At 43.8% G+C, this 26600-nt stretch overlaps 1 protein-coding gene across 9 annotated transcripts in view; it reads left to right on the forward strand.

The window, feature by feature from the left end:
- The window catches only part of SFTPB (surfactant protein B), a 32987-nt gene that overhangs the window by 3260 nt on the left and 3127 nt on the right, over window positions 1-26600 (forward strand). For 5 of the 9 annotated variants that reach the window (XM_088152009.1, XM_088152010.1, XM_088152003.1 and 2 more), the window contains 7 exons: window positions 20494-20648; window positions 21122-21193; window positions 21446-21571; window positions 21883-22032; window positions 22523-22612; window positions 23580-23763; window positions 24439-24599. In XM_088152009.1, coding sequence (XP_088008135.1) covers window positions 20556-20648; window positions 21122-21193; window positions 21446-21571; window positions 21883-22032; window positions 22523-22612; window positions 23580-23763; window positions 24439-24599 — 876 coding nt within the window. In that variant the 5' untranslated portion in view covers window positions 20494-20555. Of the gene's footprint in view, window positions 1-13707; window positions 13851-20493; window positions 20653-21121; window positions 21194-21445; window positions 21572-21882; window positions 22033-22522; window positions 22613-23579; window positions 23764-24438; window positions 24600-26600 lie in introns of those variants that run through there. The other 4 variants (XM_088152005.1, XM_088152006.1, XM_088152008.1 and 1 more) reach the window with 2 other exon arrangements.

Below are 26600 nucleotides of genomic sequence, written 5' to 3' on the forward strand. Positions count from 1 at the left end.
TTCCTCTGGTAGTTCCTTGATTAGGGTATTGTTTGCTGCTTGCTTGTGTGCCCTGTGGTAACCTCTGCTTATCTTGATGATAATTGCTGGTCTTTTGTCTCTTTTGAATAGTGTGTATATGCTGTTTATCTTTATGTGTGCTGCCTTGTCTGAATACCAGGCTTCCAAGAATTCCCTTGCATTTTTGGATTTTGCTTGGTCTAAAATACTGACAGTTTCCCAGTTAAAATTATGGTTATACAGTGGGGCAAAAAAGTATTTAGTCAGCCACCAATTGTGCAAGTTCTCCCACTTAAAAAGATGAGAGAGGCCTGTAATTTTCATCATAGGTATACCTCAACTATGAGAGACAAAATGGGGGAAAAAATCCAGAAAATCACATTGTCTGATTTTTAAAGAATTTATTTGCAAGTCATGGTGGAAAATAAGTATTTGGTTACCTACAAACAAGCAAGATGTCTGGCTCTCACAGACCTGTAACTACTTCTTTAAGAGGCTCCTCTGTCCTCCACTCATTACCTGTAGTAATGGCACCTGTTTGACCTTGTTATCAGTATAAAAGACACCTGTCCACAACCTCAAACAGTCACACTCCAGACTCCACTATGGCCAAGACCAAAGAGCTGTCGAAGGACACCAAACACAAAATTGTAGACCTGCACCAGGCTGGGAAGACTGAATCTGCAATAGGCAAGCAGCTTGGTGTGAAGAAATCAACTGTGGGAGCAATAATTAGAAAATGGAAGACATACAAGACCACTGATAATCTCCCTCGATCTGGGGCTCCATGCAAGGTCTTACCCCGTGGGGTCAAAATGATCACAAGAACAGTGAGCAAAAATCCCAGAACCACATGGGGGGACCTAGTGAATGACCTGCAGAGAGCTGGGACCAAAGTAACAAAGGCTACCATCAGTAACACACTACGCTGCCAGGGACTCAAATCCTGCAGTGCCAGATGTGTCCCCCTGCTTAAGCCAGTACATGTCTGGGCCCGTCTGAAGTTTGCTAGAGAGCATTTGGATGATCCAGAAGAGGATTGGGAGAATGTCATATGGTCAGATGAAACCAAAGTAGAACGTTTTGGTCTAAACTCAACTTGTTGTGTTTGGAGGAGAGAGAATGCTGAGTTGCATCCAAAGAACACCATACCTACTGTGAAGCATGGGGGTGGAAACATCATGCTTTGGGGCTGTTTTTCTGCAAAGGGACCAGGACGACTGATCTGTGTAAAGGAAAGAATGAATGGGGCCATGTATCGTGAGTTTTTGAGTGAACACCTCCTTCCATCAGCAAGGGCATTGAAGATGAAACGTGGCTGGGTCTTTCAGCATGACAATGATCCCAAACACACCGCCCGGGCAACGAAGGAGTGGCTTCGTAAGAAGCATTTCAAGGTCCTGGAGTGGCCTAGCCAGTCTCCAGATCTCAACCCATGGAAAATCTTTGGAGGGAGTTGAAAGTCCGTGTTGCCCAGCGACAGCCCCAAAACATCACTGCTCTAGAGGAGATCTGCATGGAGGAATGGGCCAAAATACCAGCAACAGTGTGTGAAAACCTTGTGAAGACTTACAGAAAACGTTTGACCTCTGTCATTGCCAACAAAGGATATATAACAAAGTATTGAGATGAACTTTTGATATTGACCAAATACTTATTTTCCACCATGATTTGCAAATAAATTCTTTAAAAATCAGACAATGTGATTTTCTGGATTTTTTCCCCCCATTTTGTCTCTCATATTTGAGGTATACCTATGATGAAAATTACAGGCCTCTCTCATCTTTTTAAGTGGGAGAACCTGCACAATTGGTGGCTGACTAAATACTTTTTTGCCCCACTGTATCTGTCCACGTGTTGTGAGATTAAGGAATTTTCCTCATGTCTTCTGACTGCTAGTTGGTGTTTGTGGATGCGCTCTGCCAGTCTTCTGCCTGTCTGTCCTACATAGTGTTTGTTGCAGTCCTTGCACTGTATGTTGTAGGTGACTCCTGTTTTTTCTTCTTGTGCTACTGGTCTTTTGGTTTACTTAAGATATTTTGGAGGGCTTTCGTTGGTTTGTGTGCCACGGAGATGCCATGTGGTTTTTAAATTTTTATTTATTTATTTATTTATTACATTTCTCCCCCACCCATCTCCCCCCAGTGGGGACTCTGGGCGACTCACACAAAACATTAAAACCATAAATACATATAAATACATAAAACATCAAAATTTGAAAAACATTACTAAAAAATAAGGAAAAGGAGAGTCCAAGAAGATGAAGAATCTGGGGCTGAAGACAGCAGGCCTCTATGGTAATAGTCTGTTGGTGGTTTCTGAGATGTTTCTGATGTATGGAAGTGTGATCCTTTTCATAGTTTATGTTGTTTGTGTTGTAGTAGGTTGAGTGGTCAGGCACTTTTTGATAAAGTTGCGTGGATAATAATATAATAATTTATTATAATATAATAAATAATAATATAAAATAATAATAATGCTCCTCTTGTGGGAGGTTGGGTTGTTACTTTGGTAATGGAGTCCTTGATTAGTGTGGTTTGTCTTCCAATAAACCTGGGTTTCTAGTTTGCTATTGTTTCCTCTGCTGATGAGGATATCTAGTGTGTTGTTGTTTTCTTCCTCTCTGGTGAATTTTATTCCTTTGAAGATATTGTTGATGGTTTCATATGTCTTCTCTAGTTGCTCCTTTTTTATTACAACAAAGGTGTCATCTACATATCGGATCCATACTTTGGGTTGTATTTGTGGGAGTGCTTGTGATGGAATGGAATTATGAGGGCCACACTCAGGGCCCTCATAAGAGAAAGAGAAAGAGGGAAACATCCTCTTTCGTCTCCTGAGGGGCGAGGAAGAGATAAGAGCCTGGCACCTCCCTGAGGAATTCACTCTGTTTTCACTGGCTGACTGTGGGAACTAAGTTTCAGTCTGGGAAGATTCTTGCTAGAGGTCGTAGCTAATAAACATTGCTGAACTGAATCTGCATGGTCTCCTGGAGTTCCTTGGGCTAGGCCTGACAGTGCTATAGCTTCTAGGAGTTGCATTACACTCCCACAAATACAACCTAACGTATGGATCCGAGAAAATATCTTAAGTAAACCAAAAGACCAGTAGCACAAGAAGAAAAAACAGGAGTCACCTACAACATACAGTGCAAGGACTGCAACAAACACTATGTAGGACAGACAGGCAGAAGACTGGCAGAGCGCATCCACAAACACCAACTAGCAGTCAGAAGACATGAGGAAAACTCCTTAATCTCACAACACGTGGACAGATATAACCATAATTTTAACTGGGAAACTGTTAGTATTTTAGACCAAGCAAAATCCAAAAATGCAAGGGAATTCTTGGAAGCTTGGAAGCAGGGCACGCAAGAGTATATAAAGAGAGAGCAAACCCCATCCCATGCCAGCACTGAAGATGTTACCTAGCCGGGTAATGAAGTTTGCAGGAAAAAAACCAAGCTCAGAGAACCCCAAGGACTCCACAATTGTGAGATGCCTTGATCATTTTTAAATTGGCGTTATTTCATGGGTTGAGTTTTTTATTTTTATTGTTGTTGTTGTTGCCGCCCACCTAGAGTTATAGCCATATAAATTTACAAAATAAATACATAAAACCCATGATTTAATGAGAAAAGTTTCATTCTTGGCCCATGTTATTCAAAAAGTTATAAGCATTTTCATTAAAGATGATTGAAGAGGTGGAGAAAATGCTTATCAACTTTGTAATGAAACAAAACTGGGTTGAATAGCTAATACTTTAAAGGACAGAAACAACACTCAAAATTGAGAAGTTAGAAAAATAGACTAACAATACAATTTCATAGAAAACTCTTTACTTGAGAGATGAAGGATAGGTTGAACAGGTTGAAAATTATTTTTAAATTTTAGTTGATTGCAAGCTGCATATAACTCAGCAATGGGATCTGGCTATTAAAAGGATGAATTCTTTCACAGGAAGTACAGATGCTAAATGACAGGGAGCAATAGCAACTGAGAGCTCATTTCGTGAAGGTGTTGGCTAGAAATCAGGAGGCTGAGTTCTATACCTCCCTTAGGTATGAAAGCTGGCTGGGTGACGTTGGGCCAGTCCTTCTCCCTCAGCCCAACCCATCTCACAGGGTTGTTATTGTGGGAAAAATAGATGGCAGGAGTATTAGATATGTTTGCCACCCAGGTGGGAATAATAATAGTAATAGTAATAGTAATTTGTCCTTTACATGGACAATCTGAAGCTGTATGGAAAAACACCATCTGAAATAGAATCGCTGCTCAGTGCTGTCCAAATATACAGCCGAGATATTGCAATGGAGTTTAGACTGGACAAATGTGCCACCCTTACCATCAACAGGGGAAAAATAGTGAAAACTGAAGGAATCAAGATGCCCTATGGAAATAACATCAAGAGTCTGGGTGAAGAAGATCATTACAAATACCCGGGCATCCTTCAAGCTGACAACATCAAGCACATTGAAGTCAGGAAGAAGGTTAGTAGTGAATACATTGTGAGAGCGAAGAAGATCTTAAAGTCCAAACTCAGTGGAGGAAATACCATCAAGGCAATTAACACCTGGGCAATTCCAGGCATTAGATACACAGCTGGAATAATGGACTGGACTCAAGCAGAACTAGAAGCCCTGGATAGGAAGACCAGAAAAATAATGAGAATGAATCATGCCCTTCATCCACGCAGCGATGTCGACAGACTCTACTTACCAAGGAGCATAGGTGGGCGTGGAATGTTGCAAGTACAGCAGGCAGTTGAAGAAGAAAAAAGGGCATTGGAAGAATATCTGAAGGACAGTGAAGAAGATGCATTGAAACTAGTCCACCATGAAGGCTTACTGAATACTGAAGAGATCAAACTGGCCTTCAAGAAAGACCAAATGAAGAATAGAAAAGAGACATGGCAAGGCAAAGTATTACACGGCCAGTACACAGAAAAAACTAGCAGGCAAAGCAGATGACAACAAGACCTGGCAATGGCCAAGAGCAGGAAAGTTGAAGAAAGAGACAGAGAGGCTAATTCTGACTGCAACAAGACCAAGCCTTAAGAACAAATGCATATAAAGCCAGAATTGAGAAGACAGCAACCGACAGCAAACGCCATCTCTGCAAAGAAGCTGGAGAAACAGTGGACCACCTACTTAGCTGCTGCAGGAAGATTGCACAAATTGACTACAAACAATGGCATGACAAAGTAGCAACAATGGTGCATTGGAATATCTCCAAGAAATACCATTTGCCTGCAAGCAAGAACTGGTGGGACCACAAAACAGACAAAGTAATAGAAAACGAAGAAGCTAAAGTGCCCTGGGACTTCAAGCACCTGCCACACAACGCCCCAGACTTAACAGTTGTTGATAAGAAAGGCAAAAAAGTCTGGATAGTGGACATTGCAATACCTGAAGACAGCAGAAGAGAAGAGAAAGAATTGGAGAAAATCACAAAATACAAAGACCTGCAAATAGAAATAGAACAACTGTGGCAAAAGAAAGCAAAGACAGTACCAGTAGTTATAGGTGTCTTAGGTGCAATCCCAAAACATCTGGAGCCCCACGTGAAGACCATTGGCATTGACAAAATCACCATCAGTCAATTGCAAAAGGCAGTTTTACTTGGAACAGCTTCCATCCTGTGTTTAACACCATCAAACCATCAAACAACAACATCTACCTACCTCAGGTCCTTGGAAAGGACTCAATAGGTGGATAAAAATGCCAAATCCAGTCTAAACAACTGGTTGACTGTGCGACCAACAACAATAGTAGTTCAGTATTAGTCAGACCCAATTTTAAGTGCTACATCTCAATCTGGGCATTGTACTAAAAATGATTCAGATGAACTAGAATAATTTCTGAGGAGGCCAGTGAGGATCCTCTAGGTCTGCCTAGAAGCCATGAAAAGAGTTTGAAGGAACTGAGTGTGCTTAGCTTTACAAGAGAAGGCTGAAAGGGCTATGGCAGTACTGCTCAAATATCTAAGCTGATACCTCATAGGAGGAAATTAAGATCTGTCCTTTCTCATCCAGTAGTGTGCTACATAGAATAATGGATGTAGGTTGCAGGAAGGGGGAGGCCAATTGATTATTTGGGGGGGGGGGGACCTAACCACAAGAGCAGTTGGGCAATGGAGCCAGTGACCCAGACCAGATATCTTTAAGCCAAGGGTAGACGGCCATCTTACTGCCAAGCTTTAGTTTGGATTCCTTCACTTAACAGGGTGCTGGACTATAGCCTCAAGGCCCTCCCTAGACTCCTTCCAACTAGGAGTCTCTGAAACCCCATCATTGTTTAGCATGTTGTAAGAATGAGAGGTCTAAGTGCAAACCCACCCTGATGCCCCTGACGCAGGACCAGAAACTTGGTTCCAACCTTTGTTCTTGCTGACCGAGCAGCTCAAAAGCAGCTCTGCATAAAAGGGCCACCATCTGGGTGAAGCACCAGCATTTAATCAGATTACTGACTGGATTCATGCATATTTCCTCAGGACTTTTTGCTCACGCACAAGAAACAATTCTTAGGATGCCAGTTGTGATGGGCATATGTGTGAACATAAGGCCAAGTGAGCTGCATGGCACAGGTAGTCTTCACTCACTACCAGCTACTCGTTCAGCAACCATTTGAAGATGTGACAGTGCTGAACAAGGGGGACTTATGACTGGTCTTTGAAGTTCCAGCTGTTGCAGTGCCCCTGCACTCATGCGATCACGATTTGGGTGCTTGGCAAGCTGCTTGCGCTTGCAACAGTTGCAGTGTCCCACGGTCATGTGATTCCCAAGTAAAATCAATGGGGAAGCTGGCAGGGAAGGTCGCAAGTCACTCTGGCAAGTCCCCCTAGCCTTCCTGCACTCACACGTGGCCTGTGCTGGGCCTCCCAAGTCCTCCTCTGGCCTCCCCCAACTCATGCGCAGCCTGCACCGGCCCTCGCAGGGCTTCCCCTGACCTCCACCACCCCCTGCGGCACCCCCTCAGCCCTTGGAGCACCCCTGCACTCCTTACCTGGGACTCCCACTGCTTCCTGCTTAATGATGTGCATGTCTTGGGCTTATGACAGCAACCGGGACTGCTGGAATTGTCATCGCTAAGCAATGTGGTCACATGATGTTGCATTTTACAACCGCATTGCTTAGTGACGGCAATCCCGGTCCCAATTGCTGTCGTAATCTGAGGACTATCTGTAGTACTGTTTAGTTAAATGCAAGTACATAGCTGTAACTAAATGTTTAAGAACTGATCACTTGTGTCACAATTTCTCCCCACCCTCGGCCTTTTCTCCCTTATTGTGTGTCTGGAGTATCCATCTGGGTAAAGTCTGTGCTTTTCTTTCTGGTTCATATGAGCTGCTTAATTATCTTTATTTTTGAAAAGAAAAATCTGGGAAGGTAAAGAAGAGAGATGTTTGACTTTCTGTAGTTTTGCGTGATGAGAGGAGAAGGGGGCCTCTTTTCTTCTAGTGCCCTTCCACTTCTCTAAATACAGAAGGACGCTTTCCTCATTCTCCATCCAAAAGTGGATGAATGAGTCTATTCAGAACTTGTTTGCTCAGTTGCATAAGCTTATTTCAAGAGTCCTACTTAATTAAGAGAGAGGCCAGACCAAATGCAGGATTGTACCCACCTGACCGAAAAACAATCAGTTCTGCTACAAAAGCCCATCATGAGGTATGGGCATCCCAGATCCTTCTCAGTCCCCCACCCCATCCCACCTCTAGGTTGGGTGCTGCAGCACCTACCACTAAAGGCAGCCTCCACACCTTTGGGGTAAAAGCCTGACCCTAACTCAAACCCTGAAGGGAGGTTAGGAGATTGGACCTTGGCACACCTGCCAGCAAAATGGAGGTCCAGTCTTGGTCAGGAGATATCTTGGGAACCCCCTCCCTCCCATAACAAAAGCGCAGGAGGGTTTCAGAAAAAACATTTTTTTCTCCATTTTATTGAATACAGTATATAACAAGATCATATTAATAAATAACATTTATTACAGGTAAATAGAAGAATGGTGACAGTTTTCAATAAATGCTTTCAGTTCTGAAGAAAGCAAAATCATTTGTACAGTGTATGATTTTGGTGTTTCAGATAACATATAATTATATATTTTGATCTCTGCTGTTTAGAAATCAGTGACTCTACTGAGGATTGAGATGTTCATGGCTGAATGAATAGATTTGCAGGCTGCTTTTTAACCAACTGTCTCCAGGGATGACATTCCCTGCACAGACACTGTTCAAGGCAGAGAGCTTTAAAAGGCAAAGCCCAGCTCCATGAGAGCAGAGGGACACCATTGCCAGCCCCCCAAGAGGGAGTCTCCTTCAAAAGGATGCCCCCCGAAAGGCCAGGAGCCTCTGCCCTGATCTCAGTTAATCAGCTAAGTCAGACACTGAAAAGAGGCAGGCCCCAGACTGCAGTCCTACCTGTGAGCATGTACTAAGTGACTGTGTGTGTGGCATGGGAGACCACAACACAGGGAAGAGATGAAGGTGGCACACTCCAGGGCACCTGCCAATCAGCAGGCAGGCAGAGAGGATGGAGCTGGGTGCCAGAAATAATGCCCTGGTTCAACTGAGGGAGGCATGAGGAGAGCCATGCCAGCACATGCCTTTATAACATTTCTTACAAATATTAACATAGAGGATGACTCGATCCCAGGAGGGTGAGGAGGTTGCTGTGAAGACATTGGAGTGAACATGGTCCATTTTGGGCAAAGCAATTGCTATAGAAGCATAGAAACTATAGAAGATAGCTGGAGTGTCCCAGGAATGGTAGAGCTGCACAGGACGAAATTGAGGGCCAGCATAGCTGCAAATCTGAAGTGCCCATCCCAAGTTGCAAAAGCCACATCCCCTGCAGACGCCTAATCTTGAGAACCTGGCAGCCGCCTTCCCAGGGGAAGTCACAGGTGAATGGATTGGAAAATGCCAAGAACATGATGCTTCTCCATGAGCTTCTCCATTGGCTGCCTCTGCTTGCTCAGCACAATAAAAAGGGCACCTTCATAGCTCTGTGCATGCTTGGACAGCTCCACCATGTGGCATCTGCTCCTGCTCAGCCTGCTTTCTGGAGGCCTGGGTAAGCAACATAGGGTGGGGCAGGGTGGGAAGTGAGCTGCTCCTGGGTTCCAGGAGCCACATCAGAGAGGCACGCATAACCACCCGTGGGGCCTCCACCATCTGGGTTAGGCTTCTCATTAACAGAATCCAAAACTGAGGGAAAGGCTCATGAGGAAATTCTTGTCCTTCCTTGGAAGGTGTAATGGATGGCATGAGCGGGGAAGATTCTGGAATAGAACTTCAAGGTTGTCAGGAGCGGGGAGAGACATTCCCGGGCAAGCGCCTCCTCAGCCCGCAACAAGAGTGTGGGAAGACGAAGAGGATGAGGCTGGCCCCTCCCTAGAGTCTCACGGGTTTTATCCACTAGTTGCTATAGCATAGGTTTAGTCTGGCGAGGTTCTGTCTATTAGGTGTGAGCTAATAAAGGAACTGAACTGTACTGGATTGCCTTGTTCTTGGGCTGAACCTGACAGAAGGGCAGCGTCCTGCTAGGCCTCCTGAAGGATGTAGAGGCGGTGGGCAAGTGACATTTCAATTGCTTTGTGAATAGCTATGAAACCTGCCCCAACAGCTTGTAATCCATTACTCTGCAGTGGAAACACCTAACTGAGGTGGAAAAGGAAGAAGCTAGAGAACATGCAGGTGATTGACTGACTTCCTCTTGGAGACAACCCAAGTCATCTCTGGGTGGCCAACCAGGAGACTTTCAGAGGTCCTCAAGTAGAGGGACACCCTGAGTCCATATCAGTCCATTCTACTTTTGGCCAAAGAGCAACTTGGGATGTTTCCCTCCTCATCTCTACTTCCATCGCCACGTTTTGTCTTCAATTTTACCCAGCCGTTAGTTTTTCTAAGTCAATAGAATTCATCCTAGCTTCCCTGTCTCGCCATAAAATCTCAATGTTTTCGTTACTTGCACTTTTATATTTTCAGAGGAAAAAAAAATAGATGACAAACTTTGCTGCATTATAGTTAAATGCACTCCCTCTAAAATGCCCTTGATCTATTTCTATTACGCATCTGGAGATAAGTGAGATTATTAGATCACCTATGTTTAAGATTACCTAAAGGGCCAATTGCCACCATGAAGGGATCTTTGTTAGAGGGGTGGAGAGAGGATCCTGACTAAGTTCTCTGAGGAATTTATGTGTTTCAAATTCAAAATAATTTGCATCCTTCTAGTGTGTACAGTATATGCATCTGGAGAATTCCCTGAGATTCCAGACAGCAAAACTCTGCCCCCTCCCCAAGGAGGTGTGGTTCCAACTGTCCTTTTTGCGTTCGGTGTCATGTAGCCTGAGACATGACAGGCTACATGACACCGAAGACCCACCTGCTGGGCCTGTAGTGGAGAGATCCAGATTCAAATCCCTCCTTCCCTTCTCAGCCATGAAGATCTCTTAGGTCAATCATGGGGTAGTTGAGAGGAGAAAAGCATGGTGGGGGAGAATATTAGAGCAGAGAAGAATGCTTCTGCAGAGGAGAATGAAAACCCATCTGGTCAAGTGTCTGGACAAAGCCTTCTAGTGCCCTGGCACTAGATGGGTTGGGACCTGGCAGACCATGGAAAACGTGCCCCACAGCTCCAGAGAAAATGCAGCAAAAATGGTTCTGCCATGTTTTAATTGCAGCTGGAGGACCTGAGCCACTCAGTCAAGCTGAATCCCCATGGCCTGCAATGTCTTATTCCTGTACATTTTCTAACACGCCTGGCTGATTTTATGGAGAAGACCCCAGAGATCTTGCTTTTCGCTTTCATCGCATCTGTTGTCAATCAGTTCTACCCCATTCAGGAGATCTCCCTCCCTTTGTACAAAACCCTCTTAATTACATCAGTCTGAAATTGGACATGGATATTTCAAAAATATCTATTCAAAAATAGAGGCCTTTACACAGGTACATCTGGTGCACCAATTGCACACTTTCCTGGACCATCACACCCTACTCACGTTTGGATTACTGTAAAGTATTCTACATGGGGCTGCTCTCGAAGACCATCCAGAAGCTATAGCTGGTCCAGTATGCAGCAATGGGGCAGGTGATGATGAGAGCAGTGCATTATGCTTACATGACACCACTGCTGCACGAGCTACACTAGTTACCAGGTGGCTTCCAAGTGCAGTTCAAGGTGCTGGTTATCCCCCTTGAAGTCCTTCACTGCATAGGGCCTGGCTATCCGAGGGTCTGCTTATCTCCACTTGTTTCTGCCCATCTGGTGTGATCGAGCAGGGCGGGTCCTTCTGTATCCTGTACATCAAACAATGGAGGACCCAGGAAGCATGGCTACTCAACTGCAGGCCTGCCCTCTGGAAAATTTAATTTATTCAATTTAGGCACCTCCCAATGCCATTTGATGATTCATGTGGCTCCCACCCTTATGACATTCTGGAAATTACTAAAAGTGTGGTGGTTCTCCCAGGCTTGGTTGGCCATGTTCTTTTTTTATGTGTATTATTTCTTCATTTATTCAGTCATTCAGGTGGGGCTACCTTGAACCATAAACAAACAAACAAACATTATTTCTTTTTGAAATAACTTTGTCAAATTTAATTATTATTGTTGATCGCACAGTCAGCCAGTTGTTTAGACTGGATTTGGCATTTTTATCCACCTACTGAGTCCTTTCCAAGGACCTGAGGTAAGTAGATGTTGTTGTTTGATGGTGTTAAACGTATTGACACAGGATGGAAGCTGTTCCAAGTAAAGCTGCCTTTTGCAATTGACTGATGGTGATTTTGTCAATGCCAATGGTCTTCACATGGGGCTCCAGATGTTTTGGGATTGCACCTAAGACACCTATAACTATTGGTACTGTCTTTGCTTTCTTTTGCCACAGTTGTTCTATTTCTATTTGCAGGTCTTTGTATTTTGTGATTTTCTCCAATTCTTTCTCTTCTCTTCTGCTGTCTTCAGGTATTGCAGTGTCCACTATCCAGACTTTTTTGCCTTTCTTATCAACAACTTAAGTCTGGGGCGTTGTGTGGCAGGTGCTTGAAGTCCCAGGGCACTTTAGCTTCTTCGTTTTCTATTACTTTGTCTGTTTTGTGGTCCCACCAGTTCTTGCTTGCAGGCAAATGGTATTTCTTGGAGATATTCCAATGCACCATTGTTGCTACTTTGTCATGCCATTGTTTGTAGTCAATTTGTGCAATCTTCCTGCAGCAGCTAAGTAGGTGGTCCACTGTTTCTCCAGCTTCTTTGCAGAGATGGCGTTTGCTGTCGGTTGCTGTCTTCTCAATTCTGGCTTTATATGCATTTGTTCTTAAGGCTTGGTCTTGTTGCAGTCAGAATTAGCCTCTCTGTCTCTTTCTTCAACTTTCCTGCTCTTGGCCATTGCCAGGTCTTGTTGTCATCTGCTTTGCCTGCTAGTTTTTTCTGTGTACTGGCCGTGTAATACTTTGCCTTGCCATGTCTCTTTTCTATTCTTCATTTGGTCTTTCTTGAAGGCCAGTTTGATCTCTTCAGTATTCAGTAAGCCTTCATGGTGGACTAGTTTCAATGCATCTTCTTCACTGTCCTTCAGATATTCTTCCAATGCCCTTTTTCTTCTTCAACTGCCTGCTGTACTTGCAACATTCCACGCCCACCTATGCTCCTTGGTAAGTAGAGTCTGTCGACATCGCTGCGTGGATGAAGGGCATGATTCATTCTCATTATTTTTCTGGTCTTCCTATCCAGGGCTTCTAGTTCTGCTTGAGTCCAGTCCATTATTCCAGCTGTGTATCTAATGCCTGGAATTGCCCAGGTGTTAATTGCCTTGATGGTATTTCCTCCACTGAGTTTGGACTTTAAGATCTCCTTCGCTCTCACAATGTATTCACTACTAACCTTCTTCCTGACTTCAATGTGCTTGATGTTGTCAGCTTGAAGGATGCCCGGGTATTTGTAATGATCTTCTTCACCCAGACTCTTGATGTTATTTCCATAGGGCATCTTGATTCCTTCAGTTTTCACTATTTTTCCCCTGTTGATGGTAAGGGTGGCACATTTGTCCAGTCTAAACTCCATTGCAATATCTCGGCTGTATATTTGGACAGCGTTGAGCAGCGATTCTATTTCAGATGGTGTTTTTTTCATATAGCTTCAGTTTGTTATGTTAAAGGAGGTGGAATAGCCTGGCAGATATTTTGATGTTTGGTAGCCATGGCCTGATTTGTTCAGTATTGTTGACAGAGGAATCGAACAGTAGTGGTGATAGTGAGTCTCCATGAAAGATTCCTCTCTTGATATTAACCTCCCCTAGTCTATCTCCATTGACCGGCCACTATGTCTTCCACTGTGCCATTGATCTTTCCACAAAGCTTCTGATGTTTCTACTGATTCCTGTTATTTCTAGGCACTCGATTATCCAGTTATGTGGCAGGGAGTCAAGTGCCTTCTTGTAATCAATCCAAGCCATCGGAGGGAATTATTATTATTATTATTATTATTATTATTATACATTTAATCATATTATGTTCCTGAACAACAACTTTACAGGTATTTTTTAAAACAATCACATTTCAAAGAAGCATAGTTTGAAAACTTGGCAAACTTCTTTCATAAAGATCTAGCTCATCCGCTATTTACTGAAAAACGAGTTACAGTTATTTCTGGTTTTCTTGCACTTAGACCCTGGAAAAACAAAGCTGTTCTTCTGAATTTCATTTGGATCTAGGGACTATGTTGGATTGCACTAACTGTAGTTTGAATTGGAGAAATTCCGACGTTCTGAATCTACTTCTTGAAGCTCTTCCCTATGCTGGCTTAACTTGGTTTGCCCTGAGCTTTAAGACAAGCAGCAGGACAGAGATCCCTTAGGTAATCTTGGTGACTTTTGGCCTGGCAGGTTTTTTAATATCTCTCTTCCTCTCTCTCTCTCTCTCTCTCTCATCTCTATCATCTGTCTGTCTGTCTGTCTGTCTGTCTGTCTGTCTGTCTATCTATCTATCTATCTATCTATCTATCTATCTATCTATCTATCATATTTATATAGCCACCCATCTCATACAAGGTGGCTCTTGGTTGGTTGGTTGTAGAGGGCTGGGGGACAGGAGGAAGAGCTGCTACCAAGGCAATGGTCAGATAAAAGAGGCCTGAGTCCGGGGCAAGAATGTAGCGTGAGTAAACATCTCAGCCCCTTCATGGATCACTGCCTTGTCGTGGCGAAGGGGCTTCCGTAACTCAGTGAAGCCATGAGCTATACTGTGCAGGGCCACCCAAGACGGACAGGTCATGACAGAGAGTTCTGATAAAATGTCCACTGGAGAAGGAAATGGCAACCCACTCCAGTATCCTTGCCAAGAAAACCCCATGGACAACGTTAAAAGGCTAAAAGATATGATGCCGGAAGATGAGCCCCTCAGGTTAGAAGGTGTCCAATATGCTACTGGGGAAGAGCGAAGGGCAATTCTAAGTAGCTCCAGAAAGAGTGAAGCGGCTGGGCCAAAGCCGAAAGGACGTTCAGCTGTGGATGTATCTGGAAGCGAAAAGAAGGTCCGATGCTGTAAAGAACAATATTGTATAGATACCTGGAATGTAAGATATATGAACCAAGGCAAGCTGGATGTGGTCAAACATGAGATGACAAGATTGAACGTCGACATCTTGGGAATCAGCGAATTGAAATGGACGGGAATGGGTGAATTTAACTCAGGTGACCATTATATCTACTACTGTGGGCAAGAAACCCTTAGAAGAAATGGAGTAGCACTCATAGTCAATAAGAGAGTGGGAAAGGGAGTAATGGGGTACAACCTCAAAAACGACAGAATGATCTCAGTGCGTATCCAAGGCAAACCGTTCAACATCACAGTAATCCAAGTCTATGCCCCAACCACTGATGCCGAAGAAGCTGAAGTTGACCGATTCTATGAAGACCTACAACACCTTCTAGAACTAGTTCCAAAAAAAGATGTCCTTTTCATCATAGGGGATTGGAATGCTAAAGTAGGAAGTCAAGGAGTAATCGGAATAACAGGCAAGTTTGGCCTTGGAGTACAAAATGAAGCAGGGCAAAGGCTAATAGAGTTCTGTCAAGAGAACAAGCTAGTCATAGCAAACACTCTTTTCCAACAACACAAGAGATGACTCTACACATGGACATCACCAGATGGTTAATACCGAAACCAGATTGATTACATACTTTGCAGCCAAAGATGGAGAAGCTCTATACAGACAGCAAAAACAAGACCAGGAGCTGACTGTGGCTCAGATCATGAGCTTCTTACTGCAAAATTTAGGCTTAAATTGAAGAATGTAGGGAAAACCACTAGACCACTCAGGTATAACTTAGATCATATTCCTTATGAGTACACAGTGAAGGTGATGAATAGATTTAGAGGATTAGATTTGGTAGACAGAGTGCCTGAAGAACTATGGACAGAGGTCCGTAACATTGTACAGGAGGCAGCAACTAAAACCATCCCAAAGAAAAAGAAATGCAAGAAACCAAAATGGCTGTCTGATGAGGCTTTACAAATAGCTGTGGAAAGAAGGAATGTGAAAAGCAAGGGTGAAAGGGAAAGATATAGGCAACTGAATGCAGATTTCCAGATAATAGCAAGGAGAGATAAGAAGGCCTTCTTAAATGAACAATGCAAAGAAATCGAGGAAAACAATAGAATGGGGAAGACTAGAGATCTCTTCAAGAAAATTGGAGATATCAAAGGAACGTTTAATGCAAAGATGGGCATGATAAAGGACAAAAAAGGCAGGGACCTAACAGAAGCAGAAGAGATTAAGAAGAGGTGGCAAGAATACACAGAAGAACTATACAAGAAAGATCTTGATGTCCCTGATGTCCATGTTGAGGTGGTCACTGACCTTGAGCCAGACATCCTAGAGAGTGAAGTCAAGTGGGCCTTAGGAAGCATTGCTAACAACAAAGCTAGTGGAGATGACAGTATTCCAGCTGAGTTATTTAAAATACTAAAAGATGATGCTGTTAAAGTGCTGCACTCAATATGCCCGCAAGTTTGGAAAACGCAACAGTGGTCACGGGATTGGAAAAGGTCAGTTTACGTTCCAATTCCAAAGAAGGGCAATGCCAAAGAATGCTCAAACTATCGCACAATTGCATTCATTTCACATGCTAGCAAGGTCATGCTCAAAATCCTACAAGCTAGGCTTCGAGAACTACCGGATGTACAAGCTGGGTTTCAAGGAGGCAGAGGAACTAGGGATCAAATTGCCAACATTCGCTGGATCTTGGGGAAAGCACGAGAGTTCCAGAAAAACATCTACTTCTGCTTCATTGACTATGCAAAAGCCTTTGATTGTGTCGATCACAACAAACTGTGGCAAATTCTTAAAGAGATGGGGGTACCTTACTTGCCTCCTGAGAAATCTGTATGCGGGCCAAGAAGCAACAGTTAGAACTGGTCATGGAACAACCGATTGGTTCAAAATAAGGAAAGGAGTACTACAAGGCTGTATACTGTCACCCTGCTTATTTAACCTATATGCAGAGTACATCATGAGAAATGCCAGGCTGGAAGAATCACAAGCCGGAATCAAGATTGCAGGGAGAATCATCAACAACCTCAGATATGCGGACGATACCACCCTAATGGCAGAAAGTGAAGAAGAACTAAAGAGCCTCTTGATGAGGGTGAAAGAGGAGAGTGCAAAAGCTGGCTTGAAACTCAACATTAAAAAAACGAAGATCATGGCATCTGGACCCATCAATTCCTGGCAAATAGAAGGGGTAGAAATGGAAGCAGTAACAGACTTCATTTATTTGGGCTCCAAGATCACCGCGGACGGAGACTGCAGCCATGAAATTAAAAGACGCTTGCTCCTTGGGAGGAAAGCTATGGCAAACCTAGATAGCATATTAAAAAGCAGAGACGTCACCTTGCCGACAAAGATCCGCATAGTCAAAGCTATGGTTTTCCCAGTAGTAACGTATGGCTGTGAGAGCTGGACCATAAAGAAGGCTGAGCGCCGAAGAATTGATGCCTTTGAACTGTGGTGCTGGAGAAGACTCTTAAGAGTCCCCTGGACTGCTAGGAGGTCAAACCAGTCAATCAAAGGAAATCAACCCTGATTGCTCATTGGAAGGATTGATAATGAAGCTCAAGCTCAGATACTTTGGTCACCTAATGTGAAGAGAGGACTCTTTGGAAAAGACCCTGATGCTGGGAAAGATTGAAGGCAAAAGGAGAAGAGGATGGCAGAGGATGAGATGGTTAGATAGCATCACTGAAGCAATGAGCATGAAACTGAGCAAACTCAGGGAGGCAGTGAAGGACAGGAAGGCCTGGCGCGATGTGGTTCATGGCGTCACGAAGAGTCGGACACGACTTAACGACTGAACAACAACAAACATCTCAGACAAGCCCCTCCCTAGTTCTCATGAAGATAAAGGGAGGGAGGGGGGAAGTGCATTCAACCTTGCAAGATTCTGTTACTATAGCTTTAGAGTAAAAATCACCTGACCTACATGACATTGGTTTCCTGGTCTGATCTACCTTGAATGGCTGACATTGGTGAATTAGATGTCTGTTGGCTCTCTCCAGCATCAGCAGCAAAGAATTTAAACTCTGCGTACTTTAAAAGCCCACATGGATAGAGTCAGCAGCAGCTGGGCTGTTTCACCTTTCAGCTCCCAAACCCAGGCAGCCTCTCTTGTCTGTACTTTAATATTGTACTGACCTGAGCAAACAACTTGAGTGGGAACATTTGCAATAAACTCAGGGGTGCCCTGATACTTCCCATTCCTTTTGGAAGGGGTCAGCCACCCATAACAACATTGAGAGTTTTATCCAGATAGGATGAAGAATAGACAGAACACTGGCATCATTTTCCCTTTCTCTTCCAAGGCTATGTTCTACTGTCAGTTCATCACTTCATACTCAGTCTTTATCCAAGGGCATACTGGCAAAATATTCTTGGATCTGTGCCTTATGGGATCTTCTAGTACACTTGCAGTATTAGGATCACTGTATCCTAGAGCTGGACAGTGGAGCTGAACCTTCCTTCTGCTCAGTGCATGAATGACAATCAAAGATTCCCAGCCAAGGATTGCCCATTCTCTGCTTGGAGTGAAGGGAAGCTTACTGCCTCTCTGGGACATTGAGTGTGCTGCCAGTTGGCTCTAGATGTTAGGATATTTTTGTCCTAGCATTCACTTGAATCTGCATTTCTGTAACTGGGAAATCTCTAGTCCAGGTCATTCACTGGTATAAACCCATGTTTTAAAAGGTAACAGAATAAAGTCTGGCCATCTCTTGCACTGTTCCAATCTTCTCTCTCCCACCTGGTCCTCTCAGAATTAGTTTCCTCTGTTGTTGTTCAAGTCAGAGGGTGGGTCTTCCTTCAGATGGCTCTCCATCTGCTCCCTGATTTAGCACCAGTTCCTTGTTCTAACTTCAAGGCTGTGCACAGTCCACTCTGCCCCCTCTTTCTTTCTTTCCATAGACAGACACATCTATGGCCACAGTTTGGCTTCTTCAACCACCAGAGATGTCTGGTTCCCTTCTCTCTTGTTTGTTGCCTCACACGCCTGGAATTCGGCCCTCTCACTGAGAAATACTTAGTAGAATCTCTCTTCCTTTGTCCTACTGCAGGGATGGGGAGCTTCTGATTTCCATTACGGCTGTGTTCTATGGGAGATGTAGGCGAAGGCTCCCTCTTCTTCTCATACCCTAATTCAGTTTTCTCTTTCCCAAATCACTAACCCCCCCGATACGTCTGCTTAATTAACTTGCTTTTTAATTTCCAACTTCATAATCACTGCCTATCCAGATCCTGAACAAGGGTTGGCCTCTGACACATACCAGCTTGAAGGAACTTTCAGTGCCTCCCCATTCTGTCTCAGATTGCAACTTGCAAGCCTCACATGCTCATCTGGGAAAGAATCCTCTCTTGGTTTATATGACAAGGTTCCTGTAATAAATAGAAAATGGCTCTGAACTGAAATATAGCATTCCATGTATGCTTCTGACCTTGGTAACAGCTTTGTAGACATCTGTGTCGGTCATATGAAAATCACAGATTTTGGAAACCCAATCTTGCAGAGAAGATGCAAGCCTGGGCACGTTTCCTCTTACTCCAGTTCCCCTTCAATCCCATCCTCAAAATGAGAGCAATACATTTTGAAAGGATTTTTTGTTGTTCAGTCGTTAAGTCATGTCCGACTCTTCATGACCCCATGAACCATATTGCGCCAGGCCTTCCTGTCCTTCACTGCCTCCCTGAGTTTGCTCAGTTTCATGCTCATTGCTTCAGTGATGCCATCTAACCATCTCATCCTCTGTAGTCCCCTTCTTCTTTTGCCTTCAATCTTTCCCAACATCAGGGTCTTTTCCAAAGAGTCCTCTCTTCGCATTAGGTGACCAAAGTATCTGAGCTTGAGCTTCAGTATCAATCCTTCCAATGAGTAGTCAGGGTTGATTTCCTTTAAGATTGACTGGTTTGACCTCCTAGCAGTCCAAGGGACTCTTAAGAGACTTCTCCAGCACCACACTTCAAAGGCATCAATTCTTTGGCGCTCAGCCTTCTTTATGATCCAGCTCTCACACCCATACATTACTACTGGAAAAACCATAGCTTTGATTATGCGGATCTTTGTCAGCAAGGTGATGTCTCTGCTTTTTAATATGCTGTCTAGGTTTGCCATAGCTTTCCTCCCAAGGAGCAAGTGTCTTTTAATTTCATGGCTGCAGTCTCCGTCTGCGGTGACCTTGGAGCCCAAATAAATGAAGTCTATTACTGCTTCCATTTCTACCCCTTCTATTTGCCAGGAATTGATGAGTCCAGATGCCATGATCTTAGTTTTTTTAATGTTGAGTTTCAAACCAGCTTGTGCACTCTCTGCTTTCACCCTCATCAAGAGGCTCTTTAGTTCTTCTTCACTTTCTGCCATTAGGGTGGTATTGTCTGCATATCTGAGGTTGTTGATGTTTCTCCCTGCAATCTTAATTCTAGCTTGTGATTCTTTTCTGTAAGGATAGCATGGCTAAAAATCTTTTTATAATGCTAAAATGTCAGCTTGTTGTTGTAGTCAGACACTAGATTAGAACCAAGGGTATTTTGACACTAGTGACTTATAGCATCTTCATACCATCTCCTAGCCATCATTAAAGTGATATAAAGCCTATCTGCATTACTGTTATTCCAGCACAGCAACAGCAGAACGACAAGAGCAAACACTGTAAATCATTAGTTGGAAACTGGGTCATTTGCTCATGTCATTCTGCTGTTGCTGTGCTGGAATAAGAGTAGTTGAACTTTGGGTCAAAAGCTTAGTCTCCTATGAAATGAATTGCACAACCTTGAGCCAGTCAATCTATTGCGCTAGTCGATCTAACCTATTTTACAGAATTGTTATGAAAACAATATACACTTGTTCTGAACAGAAGGGCAGACTAAAATTAAGGGTCTGTTTTGATGCATTCTGTTTCTTCTGTCCTCACTGCACACCATTGATAAAAACCTGGCCTTCTCCTTCTCTTCCCAGTCCTAACCAGCAAGGTCCAGAATGAATGCACCAAGGGGGCAGCATACTGGTGCAACAACCTAATGACGGCTATCCAGTGTGGCGCTTTGGATCATTGTGTCCAGGCTGGATGGAATCAAGCCACCAATAGGAGTGTCTGGAAGAGAATCGCCAATGTAGGTATTGTGATAGTATGTGGGAAAGACCTTGGGAGACAGGAGGAAGACCTGCAACAGTCTGATAAGAGGCAGCTCAGTCCACAGGTGGGGGAAAAACATGGGAAACATTTCAGAAGGGATCCTCCTTAGTTTTCCAGAAACTAAAAAGAGAGGAGGGGAGAAACTTTCAGTCTAGCAAGATGCTGTTTAATGTAACCATACAATAAAGATAGTGCTCCTGGTTGTGCTTCTTATCTGGACTACCTCGAAGGGCTAACAGGAATCCACTGGTCTCCTTGACTGCCAAGACTCAAAAGTCACCATGGCGAAGTTCAGGGAAGAGGAAATACTTAGGGATGGGGTGAGTGGAGGCTTTGGGGAGGAGGTTCTCAGAGGACATACATTTATGGATGAGAGGCATTGATGATTTCTGCCACTGAACCCATGTCTGGTGGAACTACCTTCAGTTCTTGAATTACCTTTTCTTCCAGGAGAACATGTGTGCAGACTGCAAACAACTTATCACCATCCTCATGCGCATGGCCAAGGAATCAACCTTTAAGGTGACAAAGGAATTGCCTTAATTTACCAGCTCTATGGGTGGAATCTAACAACACTGTTTGGGTCTGCTATTCTCCTCAAGTTTCTCCAGACTCAGATGTGCAGTATATTTGTTCTTTTGTTGCATAAATGTTTTTTCTAACTGCTGGAGCCACAGGGCAGAGCCTAGTGGTCTAAGCAGCTCCTAGCTGAAGAGGAGACCCTGGGGATCTCACTCTTGTCCCAACCTCTTCACATTATTTATCTCTCAACAGAAAACTCTCCAGAAGTATTTGGAGCATGAATGTACCAATTTGCCACTCCAGACACTTATCCCACAATGCCAGGCCTTGGTACAGGACTACTATGCCCGCTTAATTGCCAGTCTGGAAAAACAATTTGTAAGTAGCTATTACCCCTGAATGGGCAGATGTCTTGACCACAAACTCCCAGAGAAGGTAGTCTCTGGGCCAGGGAGGATGGATGGCTGCCTTATTTCAAGACAGGTATATATTAGGTGGGAGTTCCAGGTCTGGCAGCAGCCAAGAGCCACCTATCCTGTACTGGGAAGGCTTTCTCTGTAACTCTTGCACCACTCCTGATTTCAGTGGAGCTTATGCAAAAGAGCTTCTCTAGGGGTTCCACCCCAAAGGCCAACAGCACAGCTGCTGCTGCTGGCTATTCCATAGCCCTCACTCTTTCTCCCCACTAGGACCCCAGCATTGTCTGTGCCCAGCTGAGTGCCTGTCCAGCAGACCTACCAGGGAGCAAGGATGCCTTTATGTTCCTGCTTGCAGGGCTAGAACAGCTCCTTCCATGGCTGCAAGGCGAGAATCTCATCCTGCCCAGTGGCCGCACGCAGGTAAGGGCAGCTTCCAAGTTCCAACAGCTCTCCTCTGCTTCTGCCAGCTGGAAAGGAAGCCTGGCTGGCTGTGAAGCCTGAGCCATGTTCCAGAAGGGCAGAGTGTGTGTGGGGCCCGTTCTTTCTCAGCAGTGTACAGTAGGTGAAAAGGGGAGGGGAAGCCAGGAAAAAGGGAAGGGCAGGATGCCCTTCCACTCTAAACTCCAAACTTTATGTTTAAAAGACTGAGAGGCACAGTGAGTTACAGGCAGGTAGAATGAAAAAAGAGCAAAAATCAGATCAGGGTTCCACCATGGGGTACATGTGATGAGGAAATGGAGAGGGAGGGATTTTGCTGCTGGAAAATAACACCGCAGGGTCAATGCCCTGTGCTGGACCAGAGGCATTCTGACCTCTTGGCCAAAGGTGCCGTGCAGACCCACTCCAATATGGCGTGAGAGTTCTCCAGCCACAGGAGAAGACTCCCAGTTACAGGCTCTTCTTTTGCTAGGAGCCCCCCTGGGAACTGCTGCCCATCCCTCTGCCTCTCTGCTGGCTGTGCAGGACGTTTATTGGCAAGGCTGAATCTGTCATCCCCAAGGTATGGAATTAGTTTTTCTGTGTTAATGCACACATCAGGCTGTGCCCTCCATCTGTGGCAAAAGTCAGCACCAAGAGAGGGAAAGACAGCAAGACTGCAGCACGTAAAGAATGGGCATATATTAATACTGGCAGAGACAGCCACTGGCAAGGAAGACAGGAGGGAATGGTCCTCCCAGGGATTGCAGTGGGGTGTGGCCCTTTTTCCACAGGGAAGGGGACTAATTGAAGCAGTGGGTTCATAACCGCTGGCTTTACTGGCATGAGTGGTTCAGGTTGGCTTTTTGTAAAGGCATATCAAGCTGGGGCTGCGTGGTTCCTTATTAAGGGAAGATGATGTGTTTGTAGAATCTGCTTTTTGGTCTAGATAGTCACCAAGGCTGCCTCTGGCCCTAAACATCTCTGATACTGTGTAACTAAGGCAACTGTCCTGGTTTTCTTGTCTCTTGGCAGCTTAGCTTGATGTGACTTGACTTGGAGGGGATCTAATGCAAAGGGATTCAAAGGATATCACAGGAAGTCTACTTTGCACAACTCACCATGAATTGCTTGCAGTAGTCAAGAGCTTACAGTAGGTAGTTTTGAAGGGGGTTGGACAAAATGTTGGAGGAGGCAGAGAAAGGTCTCAGCTAGCAGGGGTAAATGTTGCCTCAGAAGGATGAATGCCAGTTGCAAGAGAGCGGGACTCACCTGTCAACCACAGTAGAAATTCCCTGGACAAGAGGGAATGTTGGTCTGATTCACGTTAGGACTCTACGCAGTTGAGGAAATAATTCATACATTTTATGAATAAAGCATTGTCCATTCTATGAAATAAAACATTGTGAAAGAGTTAGGTAATATCTCAAGAATCTCTTTGTTGCAAATTACAAAGTTCAGCAGCTTTCAAGTAAGCCCCACATGATTTCTTGAATGAGAGGTGGGACAGATTGTTGACCTCCTTACTCACATATCCCATCTTTCCCCAGGCTGCTATTGGCAAAACCATGTCCCAACTCTGCCATGTTCTGCCAGCAGCTATTGCTGGCATGTGCCAGTGTCTGATGGAGAAATATACTGTGATCATTGTGGACATGATTGTGAGCAAGCTGGGGCCACGCCTGATATGTGGAATGATGTTCATGTGTGCTACAGAGGAAAACTGTGGTCCAGGTACAGTTGAGCTGTAAATATTTAATAGAATATGAGAATAAGAATATGAGTATGAGAATATAAGTCCAGTACAGAAGAGGCTATGCCCAAACATGGGGAGGGAGAATGGTGGGACATCTGGGTCTCAGCAAGGAAAGTCCATGCAGTGGCTTGACTGTCCAAAATGGAGATGCCCCAATGCCTTGTTTGAGTCAGCATATTTCCCTCTTCTTGTTGGGCCTCCAAGCAAGTTATCTTCCCTGAGTCCTGGTGAATGTGCTAGATATGAGAAGGTGGAAGCTTCAGTGAAGCTATGGGAACATATCTAGTTGCATGTAAATATTTTAATGGCATAAGACATTCATTGGCCTCCAGAAAAGCCAGTCTTCAATATAAAGATGGAGACATGCTAGGCATTGCTATCACCCTTGAACTCTATTTCCCTGAAATCAGTATTGTCTGGTTTAGGAAGACAGCAGCTTCTTCAATTGAGAGGAGAAACACTGTTTGCCTGCAATGCCTGCAACAAAATTCTCATGTGAGGGACAGTTTTGAGAAAAGGTTACTTGCTGCTGTATCTGGTATCTCTCCAGGGGAAGCTGAGGCTGAAAAGGGGTTTTCTTGGGGCATGGTAAGCTTCACAATGCCCTGCAGATAAGTAGCCTGTGCCCATCACTTTGTGCTTCTCCTCTGCAGAGAGCCCTCAGGGCCTGCTGCCTGCTTCAGCTGATGGATGCCAGGTGTGCCTCATGATCAGTGACCAAGTCAAAGCCTCTCTAAGAGCAAACAGCACCTGGATGGATGTTGAGGCAGCCTTGCTCACAGCCTGTAGCCATACCTTTTCGTACTGGCATCAGGTGAGTGTCCCGGGGTTGGGGTGCAACTGCTGCTTTGAGGTTAGCATTCAACCTTTCCCAGGAGTGCAGAGTTAGCCTTTTCTTGTAAGTATGACACGGGGAGACATGCTGAGATATTGAACAGGACATAGCTCACTGCTGAATCTATACTAAGTGAAGGTGTCCAAAATCTGGTAGTAGTCAATAGGTCTGCAGAATGGTACAATTCAAGATTTGGGAAACCAAAACCTCCATCTTTAATGACAATTGCATCTTTTTCAAAGATATCTTCAGAACTGCAACAATGTAATGAGTTTTTGAAAATATTTTCAAAATATAAGAATTCCAGCAAAATATCATGTACAGTATACTGGGATTTACCTCCATTTTTGAGAGTGTTTACCCTACTCCAAGGGTAAGGTTTAAACCTATCAGTGTCCAAGGAAACCTCTTTGTGTATCTTATTCATATTTAATGTAATTATTTGAGAAATGTGACATGGGATAAAAATTCCTAAATAGTTAATAAATTCAGTACATATACAAAAATAATAATCACTTACTATATGAATAAACCACCTTTGCCTTTTGGCATCAGTTCTGACAGACCATTTAGCAGAGATTTCCACAGTTCTCCCAAACAAATACATCAAAGCCAGAATCAAAGTATGACCTTCAGAGATAAGCGATAAAATATCATCCACGTAGAATACCAATGTATTTTCTAATGAACTATGCAAAAATCTATGGATATTATAATCTTGTCTAATAGCACAACTAAAAATTCTAAAGAAATATAAAAAATTAAAGGAGAAGAGGATATCCATGCCTCATACCTTTTTAGAGTGAAAAAGCAGATGAAAAAAGACCATTGATTTTTATCTTAGATTGGAGTTCCATAGAGAATCTGGAGCTATTTTATAACTCCTTTGAGAAACCCACATTTGACTACGGTAATACACATATACTCTGTTGTTGCATTGTTTTGATTCTTATTTTTTTTTCTTTGCTGTATTAAATAAAGGCAAACAATATTTTAAAAATGCTGTGAGAATGTAGAAAAGTAGTAAAGAGGCCAATGTAGTTGGCATTAGCTAGAGAAACGATAAAATAGTATACCTGGGGGGCATTTATGGAGAATCTGTGGGACTTGTTTAATATGTTTTAGAAGGCTGGTTGGGGACTGGAATGTATGTAGATAATGCTAAGAACCTGAATGACTTGTAAGCGACTGCTGATGAATTGTACGGTACAACAATAAATATGGACCTGAAAATTAAAGTATCAAAAACCATGGTACTTATGTTTGACCTGATAACCGGAGTGAACATTTGCAAGTCTTCTATGCATGGTGAACATCTAGAGCAAGTACATACAGTGGGGCTAAAAAGTATTTAGTCAGCCACCAATTGTGCAAGTTCTCCCACTTAAAAAGATGAGAGAGGCCTGTAATTTTCATCATAGATATACCTCAACTATGAGAGACAAAATGGGGGAAAAAATCCAGAAAATCACATTGTCTGATTTTTAAAGAATTTATTTGCAAATCATGGTGGAAAATAAGTATTTGGTCACCTACAAACAAGCAAGATGTCTGGCTCTCACAGACCTGTAACTACTTCTTTAAGAGGATCCTCTGTCCTCCACTCATTACCTGTAGTAATGGCACCCGTTTGACCTTGTTACCAGTATAAAAGACACCTGTCCACAACCTCAAACAGTCACACTCCAAACTCCACTATGTCCAAGACCAAAGAGCTGTCGAAGGACACCAGAAACAAAATTGTAGACCTGCACCAGGCTGGGAAGACTGAATCTGCAATAGGCAAGCAGCTTGGTGTGAAGAAATCGGGGGGACCTAGTGAATGACCTGCAGAGAGCTGGGACCAAAGTAACAAAGGCTACCATCAGTAACACACTACGCCGCCAAGGACTCAAATCCTGCAGTGCCAGATGTGTCCCCCTGCTTAAGCCAGTACATGTCTGGGCCCGTCTGAAGTTTGCTAGAGAGCATTTGGATGAT

This window comes from Python bivittatus, unplaced genomic scaffold, assembly GCF_059951505.1.
Source record: "Python bivittatus isolate LINGU-HERP-01145 unplaced genomic scaffold, Pbiv_v1 ctg000680_np1212, whole genome shotgun sequence".
Classification (NCBI taxonomy): domain Eukaryota; kingdom Metazoa; phylum Chordata; class Lepidosauria; order Squamata; family Pythonidae; genus Python; species Python bivittatus.